Source organism: Lolium rigidum, chromosome 3 (assembly GCF_022539505.1).
Source record: "Lolium rigidum isolate FL_2022 chromosome 3, APGP_CSIRO_Lrig_0.1, whole genome shotgun sequence".
Lineage (NCBI taxonomy): Eukaryota > Viridiplantae > Streptophyta > Magnoliopsida > Poales > Poaceae > Lolium > Lolium rigidum.
The window spans coordinates 5,167,510-5,179,147 of NC_061510.1; the positions used below are offsets into that span (position 1 = coordinate 5,167,510).

Consider the following 11,638-nt stretch of genomic DNA (forward strand, 5'->3'; position numbering starts at 1 on the left):
CGTAGAAAAACGCACGGCAAAAATTTTGGCCACGGCAAACACAGACACGAGCGCACGGCAAAGATTTGATTCACGGCAACGACGGAAGAGAGCGCACGGCAAAGAAAGTTGCACGGCAAAGGACCAACATAGCGCACAGCAAAGATAGGCTACACGGCAAAGACGCTGGCACACGGCAAAGCACAAAAGGCATCGCCGTGCACGCCTTTGCCTAGTGTTTTTAACAAACGCACGGCAAAGCAAGTTTTTGCCTAGTGTTTTTAACAAACACACGGCAAAGCAAGCCTTTGCCTAGTGTAAGCGCACGGCAAAGATGTAAAAACTGGATTTCTTCTCAGCTCAAAAGGTGTGGCGTGGTATAGTTATCAACAAACGAACGCTTAGCTCAGTGGCAAGGTTGCATGCTTTCTCTACTCTGCGTCCTAGGTTCGAATCCCAGTTTGGAGCTTTTTTTTAGATAAACCATATTTAGCACACGGCAAAGAAGCAACCTTTGCCCGCCGTGCAACATTGGCGAGACGCACGGCAAAGAAGCCTTTGCCGTCGATTGCTTTACCGTGCGGTCTTTGCCGTGCGGCAACGCACGGCAAAGCCTTTGCCGTGCATATAAGGCCCTTTGCCGTGCAACTATTTGCACGGCAAAGAAAGTTTTTCTCGTAGAGGTGTCGGTCCATGCAAATCATAGTCGTTGCCGACATTTTTATCCATGGAACGCTCCTTCTAATTGGGTTGGTGGAGGTTTTACCGACATGGTGTGGACCGGTTCAAAGGTGACTTCTCCAACGGGAGACGGGGACCTTGATGACTAGGTACTTTTGCTGAAATAGAATTCTCTTGGTTTCCATTTATTTCCTGGCCCGGCCCTTTGTTCTCTTTTCTTGGATCATTCCCTGAGAGTGACACAAAAAGCTACAAATATCTAGTTGCGTCCTTTGTGTGGACTAGCATATGCAGGCAGCGCATAAGATCATGTGGGATTCGATCATCCACGTACGCAAAGAAAGAATTGAACGAAATCTATGGAGTGATCGCGCATATCTATTCATCTCTGCCCATTAATCTTCATACCCCCTTTTACTAATGAATCCTTCAGTCGAATCTTTTACTTGTTAGCTATATGATCGGAATGCAGGGGCAGCAGGAGACACACACCGCCTCCTAGCACTAGCATAGTCTTACGCAGTTGCTGCTCCGCTCCCTTCTCCCATCTAGTCTCCTCCACACAACTCACTGCACCAGAGCAAACGATCGTACCCTACTACCCTTGACCTTGAGTCCATGTCCATGTCCATATCCATTTCATGCGGCGTGTGCGGCGGTGTCGTGGGCAACTGCCTGCACTACCACCACAACATCAGCGTGTTCCCCGTTCAGCGTCACGAGCCGCTGCCGCCGCTGGAGTACCAGTTCTTCAACCACGCCTGCGACCACGACGTGGGAACCACGTGGCCCGAACCGCCGGCGGACAACCACAACCGCAACACCAGGCCACCGACGACGTTCCATGGCCTCCAGTACATGCCGCATGCGCAGCAAGCAGAAGCTGCTGAGCTGATCACGTTCCAGGTAGACGCCGGTGCCGGCCGAGACATGCCACAACCGGCGAGACCACCCACCATCGTGAGTGCTGCCTTATATATTCCATATCGAATCTCAGCTCAGTACGTCCTACGTTGATCAATTCCTCGGGTGGCCGGACCTGTGATTAATTCCTTCTTGTGCTCGATCACCTTCGTAGCTGAACATATCTGTCACTTGTGTGCTAATTTATTGCTGCTGACCAACTAATTCTGTGCGGAACAACTGGGGGTCGAGAGACAAGTAACTCATTCTCCTCGGAAGGACTGCCACGGCCGGAAAATGAAACCTAAACAATCAACAATAACCAATTGATCAAAGAGTCCTCCTTATAATTTTCAATTTCTTTGCTCAAAAAGTAATACAAACGGATCGATCCACATATATATATACCAGTACACCATTACCTCAGGAACATATTTATTTTTTCAAAACAGAATAGGGTTCGTTTCGGGTAACAGCTGATGCATAATTATATGGGGTTGAAATCAGTCAGTCATGCTAAATCTTTGAACTGTGCAATATATATATCTCAAATGGCAGGAAAAGCAAAACAGTTAACTCGATTTGCACCTTTGGTTGTAGCTAAGAAAAAGACTTGTAAAAGCTAGCCAGTACAGGACGTGCTTAATCGTAATAATCTATTATATACTAAAAGCACAATACGAGGGTCTAAAATAGAGACACTACGTTAATCCACATCATCAAAATTATTTTAACCGTTAGATTTATAATTTTAATAGTAGTTAAGATTAAAAGAGTTTACGTAACATGTACCAGTATATATTTTGGATCTACATAGTATGTCATGTTTGACACGTACATTGTCTCATCCAAAAGGAGTCCACAAGAATTACTCTACACGCACGTGATTACTTCTATTAGATTCTAGGTCTATTTTTTTCACGTAGCACTTTTCTATTTCAAAGAAAATAACGTTAAGTTTAATTGCAATTCATGCACTAGACCAATTTAAATGTTATTTTTCTTAAGTTTAACGTTAAGATAAATATTTTTTCAAGCTATCAGCTTACAAAGAGGTACAACCGATTTTTCTCATAATTATACCTAAACCAAATCATTAAAATTATTTCAGTGGTTTGATCTGTAATTTGTGGTTAGGATTTAGCGAGCAATTACGTCATTTTAATAACCATAATGTGTGCATATGTATAGCCGGACATTAACGTGTCAAAGAAGAAGAAAAATATCAATGTAACCTGGTGCGGACATTATATCCACTCACGGTTAGCAAAATAAACCAATCCATTTGTCCGGCCTCCTAGCACAGAGCGCCGTGGGTGTTCTTTGTTAGCCAATCTCACAGGTTAAGTTGATCGTTGTTAGCATGATATGGGTAAACCGGCACCACAGATCAAATACTCCATCAACATGTTGGCATGGTGATTTGATTGGAGTAGTCCGCTAGCTTGGTATTGAAACATCATACCCGATCTATCTGGCTTTCCAAGGGCACAATTAGCTACCCGTCCATGCATATATCCACCTGCTACTCTGGTCGCTAGGTAACCTTGCCCTTGCATGTCCAGCCAAACACCATCTTGCATATAGATCGGCGGGTGGTGACTATGCTACCGCTCATCACCACCAATGTCCAGTGGCATAGCGTGTTCGGTTGACAACCGTTTTGCATACAGATCGGCATGCGGCGACCAGGTTGCCACCCGTCGACACTAATCTTTCCCCTCTCGCGTAGAAATATGTTTTTTCATCAACGAGGAGAAATAAGAGGTTTCAATCCAATCATTTGTTAGAAAAAAACATCAAGTATTATGCGGTGGATATCCTAAACAAGCAGCACATTAATTCCTGATAATAGACACACCATTCAAACCTTCCAAAAAAGACGGATACACATGTTCAACCGTGCATTCCTTGCCAAAGTGTTTAACTATATTTTCATACGAGTATTGCAAAATCAAAGCTCGAAGTCAAATATGTGATTTATGAGTTCAAATTTTGTTGGTTGTTTGGTTAATATAAATTGACCAATGCATAAATTCACTCTCAAGGTGTCTAATAGAAGTTGAAAGAACCGCAAAGATCGAATCTTTTTAGATGACTCTATCTTCATTTTTACATAAGAATATTGTAAGTATGGTAGTTGTAAATTTGAATATTAAGCCCTTAGAAATTCAAATGTTACAAAAAATAAATTATTACCTACCAATTTCTAATTTCTTAGATTAACTGCCCATTATATATGATAACGTGTTCAGAACAATTAACTAAAATTGCACTAAAAAGTCATCAAGTAATTTTGACAAACTAAAGATAGTTCCCTCGCATTTGCGAGGGCCACCTTGCTAGTTAAGTTCTGAAAAATGAAAACAACAAATCCATTTTTATGACCAGGGATTTCCACCTTTACATGTATCCATCGGGAAACTACATCGTGAAGGTAATTCCTTGCCAAAATTCGTCAAATGGAATACATATAAATGTAATGGATATGCATCCTCTCATTTCATGTGGTCAACTATTGTTCGCCTTCAATTTCATCTTGAGTTGTTTCCTCTCACAACTGATCATCAATATCAATTTGCTATGTAAACTAATAAGCTCAGGCCAGCAAGGTTCTTGCATCAACTCCTGAAGTCCTACCTACTTTTTTGATGGGAACGATTAAGCTCAGGCCACGAATGAATAGAAAACAAATAAGCTGGTACTGCGTCCAACCCAGTTAATTTAGTCAATCAGGCTTTATACAGTATATATAATCATGTTCATCACTGTATTAATGACACTATCACAGAACATGAATGCTGTTATATATAGCTAGCTAGTTGAAAAGTTGTCACCTCAATCGGTTTTGGTTGCTGACCCTGGGAAAGGGACCCAATGCTAACTTTTAGTTCATGAACCAGATCAAAACTCTTGGTTTTGGACTGCCTTCATGAACAATAATGATTCACTACACATAATTGCTAATATGGCTATTCTACTATTGATGTTCAGATGCCATTTTGCGGGGACACACTCACTGCCACCGTGAACAAGCAGGCCATAGTGGCTATCGATGGAGCGATGATGATGGTGGCGGCGCATCATCATGCAATGCACGAGAGAGAAGCGAAGGTGATGAGGTACAGGGAGAAGAGGAAGAGGCGGCGCTACGAGAAGCAGATACATTATGAGTCCAGAAGAGCTTATGCCGAGTTGAGGCCACGGATCAAGGGCCGTTTTGCCAAGGTACACGAAGAAGCCAACGTGCCATCATCTCCACCACCATCGGCATATGATCCTACTAAACTCGGCCTCGGGTGGTTCCCCCAAACCAGGTAAAACAATCTCATATGTATATTTCTAGTGAATCCTCCAATGGATAGTTGTTCACCCAAGTAAAAGGGACAAGATGCCCTTAGAGATGTGTTCATGATTTTGAGAGGTTGCTACTGAATTAATGTGATATATATTGTAATAAAATTCAGTAGTAATTTTTTCATGATTTTTTACCTGGAATTGTATTGCTTGCTTAATGTTTTGTTTTTACGGTAAGGTTACTTTCTTCACCCATATTATGAGTTTTAAAAAAAACCGAATACGACATGGATGCGCACATGCACACAATCGTTCGAGGGAACTTTGCCTCTCATTGCAAGAATATCCCTTCTTAAAAGTACCACAAAGTGTCAAACCTAGGTTAAATCCTAAGTGGCCACATAAAAACTCTCCTAGTCATCGAACCACCAGTCCATTATGAGGTGAAATAAATTTACATGTTATCAAAAACATCTAACGGGAAACTGCTTTAGCTATTTCTATCACTTAGCTTAACAGATAACAAGATTCACTCCATTGAATGAAAACTATTCTCATTAATGTCCCATTTTTTAGATAGATCAACTCATCAAGAACGGAGTAACAATATGCGTCTGTAAATCCATCAAACACAAATATGATAATAGATTGCATTTTCCATCAATAAAACATAACAATGTCCATAATCGTGTGTAGGGGAGATTATATGGTAATATATCCATGAAATCACATAGGGATATTCAATCAAGTTGCTTCCATAAACCAATAGTCCTGGGTGGACTCCTTACTACTAATCATGAAGACAACAGAGGAATTGGTGGAGACGATGAAAATATGTCCGATGGCGATTTATGTTGTGCTTCCCCTCAATTTTGCCCCACCGAGGACTACTTCTTATATGTTTTGTGTTCTATGTAGCATCACAACTCTGATCACAAGAAAAATTCGGAATGTGTAAATATTGTGGTTTTAAGGTCAAGATGGATCCCCGGCGGACGCAAATGGTGCTCGAGGGTATGCAACCCCACTCAACGTGCTTTAGGGGTTAAGACACGCCGAGGAGGCTCCTAGTCTCAGTAAGATTCTTCTCAGCTCCTTACGGTGTAGTACTCTTTGTCTTCGAATATAATTTGTTTCAAGTTAGGCAGGTTCTGAGACATAAAAATATAAAGGAAGGGGTTTGTTACCATCCAGACTTAAATAAAAATAAATTGGTTTCGATAAACAATCCTAATCAAGTAAGTTATTTGGAAAAAAATATAACCATGGATAGTAATAAATTAAACAAGATGATAAACTTTAAAAGGCCTTGATATACCAAGGGTGTTTGTCCTGCTGATACATGTAAAATGTATCTATGAACTTTGATATATTTGATATGATATTTTATAATATATGCATGATATGTGAGGTTCTGTTTTACATTGACTTGTGAGGATTGATGTCTACGCACGCTTCTATTCCTGTAGACAGTGTTGGGCCTCCAAGAGCAGAGGTTTGTAGAACAGCAGCAAGTTTCCCTTAAGTGAATCACCCAAGGTTTATCGAACTCGGGGAGGTAGAGGTCAAAGATATCCCTCTCAAGCAACCCTGCAATTAAGATACAAGAAGTCTCTTGTGTCCCCAACACACCTAATACACTTGTCAGATGTATAGGTGCACTAGTTCGGCGAAGAGATAGTGAAATACAAGTAATATGGATGATTATAAGTAGTAATTGCAATCTGAAATAAAAATGGCAGCAAGCAAACATGTAGCAGAACTTGTTGGAAACGGTGTTTCAATGCTTAGAAACAAGGCCTAGGGATCATACTTTCACTTGTGGACACTCTCAACAATGATCACATAATTGGATAATTAGATAACTTCTCTTCACTTGTGCTACTCTGAATTACTCTCCTATTGGAATCACTAATCATCACGTAGTGGCTACGAAAGCTCCACTCAAAGTTCATCAAGTACTTGACAAATACCACTCATAGGGATATCCTCATCAAATCATAATCCAAGATAATACCGTTGCAATTTAGACCGAGTACTAACATAGCATACACACTGTCAACAATAGCTATGAAAGGGGGAATAGATCACATCAATACTATCATAGTAATAATTAACTTCATAATCCACAAGAGATTACAATCATAGCCTACGCCAAGTACTACATGATGCACACACTGTCCTCTTTACATCATGGAGGAGGAATAGACTACTTTAATAACATCACTAGAGTAGCACATAGATTAATAGTGATACAAAGCTCATGATCACATAAAGATCACACCTTGGAAGAGAGAGATGAACCACATAGCTACCGGTAGAGCCCTTAGCCTCGGGGGAGAACTACTCCCTCCTCATCATGGGAGACAGCAACAGCGATGAAGATGGCGGTGGTGTCGATGGAGATGACTCCGGGGGCAATCCCCCGTCCCGGCGGCGTGCCGGAACAGAGACTTCTGTCCCCCGAAACTTGTCTTCGCGATGGCGGCGGCTACGAAACTCTTCGTGAAATATGACTTGATGTTTTAGGGTTTTCGCGACGTGAGGAATATATAGGCGAAAGGGCGGCACGAGGGGGTGCCCGAGGGGCCCACCCCATATGGCGGCGCGCCCCCCCTCCTGGCCGCGCCAGCCTATGGTGTGGAGGCCCTGGGCCTCCCCCTGGCTTGCCCTTCCGGCTCCGTGTGTCCCTCGGAAAAATAGGAGGTTTGGCTTTTGTTTCGTCCAATTCCGAGAATATTTCATGTGTAAGATTTCTGAAACCAAAAACAACAGAAAACAGAACTGGCGCTTCGGCATCTTGTTAATAGGTTAGTCCCGGAAAATGCATAAAAATGATATAAAGTATGAATAAAACATGTAGGTATTGTCATAAAACTAGCATGGAACATAAGAAATTATAGATACGTTGGAGACGTATCAAGCATCCCCAAGCTTAGTTCCTACTCGGCCTCGAGTAGGTAAACGATAACAAGAATAATTTCTGAAGTGACATGCTACTATCATAATCTTGATCAATACTATTGTAAAGCATATGAGATGAATGAAGTGATTCAAAGCAATGGTCTATAGTTTGTTAACAAATAGATAATGACTAAACAACTGAATCATATAGCAAAGACTTTTAATGAATAGTACTTTCAAGACAAGCATCAACAAGTCTTACATAAGAGTTAACTCATAAAGCAATAGATTCTTAATAGAAGGTTTTGAAGCAACACAGAGGAAGATTTAATTTTCAGTAGTTGCTTTGAACTTTCAACATGTATATCTCATGGATAATTGTCAACACAAAGTAATATGATGAGTGCAAATAAGAAAGTATGTAAGAATCAATGCACACAGTTGACACAAGTGTTTGCTTCTAAGATGGAAAGAAGTAGGTAAACTCGACTCAACATAAAGTAAAAGAAAGGCCCTTCGCAGAGGGAAGCAGGGATTACTCATGTGCTAGAGCTTTTTATTTTGAAAACATGGAAACAATTTTGTCAACGGTAGTAATAATTCATTTGTGTTATGCATAAAACCTCCTATAAGTTGCAAGCCTCATGCATCGAATACTAATAGTGCCCGCACCTTGTCCTAGTTAGCTTGGATTTCCATGGATTATTGATACGTCCCAAACGTATCTATAATTTCTTATGTTCCATGCTAGTTTTATGATGATACTCACATGTTTTATACACACTTTATGTCATTATTATGCGCTTTCCGAAACTAACCTATTGACGAGATGCCCAAGGGCCAGTTCCTGTTTTCTGCTGTTTTTGGTTTCAGAAATCCTAGTAAGAAATATTCTCGGAATTGGACGAAATCAATGCCCAGCATCCTATTTTTCCACGAAGCTTCCAGAACACCCGAGAGCCAGCAGAGGAGGGCCACAGGGCCACCAGATGACAGGGTGGCGCGGCCAGGGCCTGGGCCGCGCCCCCTATTGTGTCACCGCCTCGTCAGCCCTCCGACTCCGCCTCTTCGCCTATTTAAAGGTCCCCGACCTAAAACTTCGATACGGAAAAGCCACGGTACGAGAAACCTTCCAGAGCCGCCGCCATCGCGAAGCCAAGATCTGGGGGACAGGAGTCTCTGTTCCGGCACGCCGCCGGGACGGGGAAGTGCCCCCGGAAGGCATCTCCATCAACACCACCGCCATCTTCATCAACGCTGCTGTCTCCCATGAGGAGGGAGTAGTTCTCCATCGAGGCTAAGGGTTGTACCGGTAGCTATATGGTTGATCTCTCTCCTATGTACTTCAATACAATGATCTCATGAGCTGCCTTACATGATTGAGATTCATATGAGTTTGGTATCACTATTCATCTATGTGTTACTCTAGTGATGTTATTAAAGTACTCTATTCCTCCTCCATGGTGTAACGGTGACAGTGTGCATGCTATGTTAGTACTTGGTGTAATTGCAATGATCTATCATGCACTCTAAGGTTATTTAAATATGAACATCGAATGTTGTGGAGCTTGTTAACTCCGGCATTGAGGTGCTCTTGTAGCCCTACGCAATTAGTGGTGTTCATCATCCAACAAGAGAGTGTAGAGTGGTTTTATTATGTGATCAATGTTGAGAGTGTCCACTAGTGAAAGTATGATCCCTAGGCCTTGCTTCTAAGCATTGAAACTCCGTTTGTTTACTATTTTGTTGCATGTTTACTCGCTGCCATATTTTATTCAGATTGCTATTACCACTCATATACATCTATACCACCTGTATTTTACTATCTCTTCGCCGAACTAGTGCACCTATACATCTGACAAGTGTATTAGGTGTGTTGGGGACACAAGAGACTTCTTGTATCGTGATTGCAGGGTTGCTTGAGAGGGATATCTTTGTCCTCTTCCTCCCTGAGTTCGATAAACCTTGGGTGATCCACTTAAGGGAAACTTGCTGCTGTTCTACAAACCTCTGCTCTTGGAGGCCCAACACTGTCTACAAGAATAGAAGCACCCGTAGACATCAAGCACTTTTCTGGCGCCGTTGCCGGGGAGGAAAGGTAAAAGGCACTCATACTCCGATCCCAGGTAACTAAGTACTTTTCTGTTGCCGTTGTGTGTGTGCTCGAAGCTATTTCCTTTAGATCCTGCAATTGCATCTTTTTGTTTCTTGTTTTTATTTCACTAGTAAGGCATAATGGACAACAATGAGCTTTTTGTTCTATTTCCTGAGTTAAGACATGGATTGTTTGATGCGAAAATTAAAAAACCTATGTAATCTTATTTGCATGCTGGTACTAATATTAGTATGAACGCTTTGAACACCACTGTTGATAATGATATAGAAAGTTCTAAGCTTGGGGAAGCTGGTTTTGATGAGCATGATATTTTTAGTCCCCCAAGCATTGAGGAGAAAATTTTCTTTGATGATACTTTGCCTCCTATTTATGATGATTATAATGATAGTGGTCTTTTGGTTCCGCCTACTATGGAGGATAAATTTAATTATGATTACAATATGCCTCCTATATTTGATGATAGCTACTTTGTTGAATTTGCTCCCACTACAATTAATAAGAATGACTATGCTTATGTTGGGAGTAGTAATAAGTTTATGCATGAGACTCATGATAAGAATGTTTCATTTGATAGTTATATTGTTGAGTTTGTTCATGATGCTACTGGATATTATTATGAGAGAGGAAAATATGGTTGTAGAAATTTTCATGTTACTAAAACACCTCTCTTTTTGCTGAAAATCTTGAAGCTGCACTTGTTTTATCTTTCTATGCTTGTTGCATTACGCTTCATGAATTTGTTTATTTACAAGATTCCTTTTCATAGGAAGTGGGTTAGGCTTAAATTTGTTTGAATTTGCTTCTTGATGCTCTCTTTTGCTTCAACTTTTATTTCTTGCGAGTGCATCATTAAAACTGCTGATCCCATCTTAATGGCTATAAAGAAATTACTTCTTGGGAGATAACCCATGTTTTTATTTTACTACAGCAACTTTGTTTTATATTTGTGTCTTGGAAGTTGTTACTACTCTAGCAATATCTCCTTATCTTTATTTTATTGCATTGTTGTGCCAAGTAAAGTCTTTGATAGTAAAGTCAATACTAGATTTGGATTACTGCGCAGAAACAGATTTCTTGCTCGTCACGAATTTGGGCAATGTTCTCTCGTAGGTAACTCAGCAAAAACTGCCAATTTACGTGCGTGATCCTCGGATATGTACGCAACTTTCATTCAATTTGGGCATTTTCATCCGAGCAAGTCTGGTGCCTCTTTAAAATTCGTCTTTACGGATCGTTACTGTTTTGACAGATTCTGCCTTTTATTTCGCATTGCCTCTTTTGCTGTGTTGGATGGATTTCTTTGTTTCATTAACTTCCAGTAGCTTTGAGAAATGTCCAGAAGTGTTAAAAATGATTGTGTCACCTCTGAATATGTGAATTTTTGATTATGCACTAACCCTCTAATGAGTTTGTTTTGAGTTTGGTGTGGAGGAAGTTTTCAAGGGTCAAGAGAGGAGGATGATACAATATGATCAAGAAGAGTGAAAAGTCAAAGCTTGGGGATACCCCCGTGGTTCATCCCTGTATATTTCAAGATGACTCAAGCATCTAAGCTTGGGGATGCCCAAGGCATCCCCTTCTTCATCGAAAACTTATCAGGTCACCTCTAGTGAAACTATATTTTTATTCCGTCACATCTTATGTACTTTACTTGGAGCGTCTGTGTGCTTTTATTTTCGTTTTGTTATTTTCATTCTCTGAACAAATGCTTGTGTGGGAGAGAGACACGCTCCGCTGTTGCATATGAACACATGTGTT

General features: G+C 41.0%; 1 protein-coding gene across 1 annotated transcript; it reads left to right on the plus strand.

The window, feature by feature from the left end:
* The first annotated feature begins 1,164 nt into the window (after positions 1 to 1,164).
* LOC124694596 (transcription factor GHD7-like) lies at positions 1,165 to 5,009 on the plus strand. The gene is made up of 2 exons (XM_047227563.1): positions 1,165 to 1,620; positions 4,558 to 5,009. Exons 1-2 carry the CDS (start codon positions 1,279 to 1,281, stop codon positions 4,882 to 4,884), a joined length of 669 nt encoding a protein of 222 aa, XP_047083519.1. The 5' UTR covers positions 1,165 to 1,278; the 3' UTR covers positions 4,885 to 5,009.
* Positions 5,010 to 11,638: the final 6,629 nt, after the last annotated feature.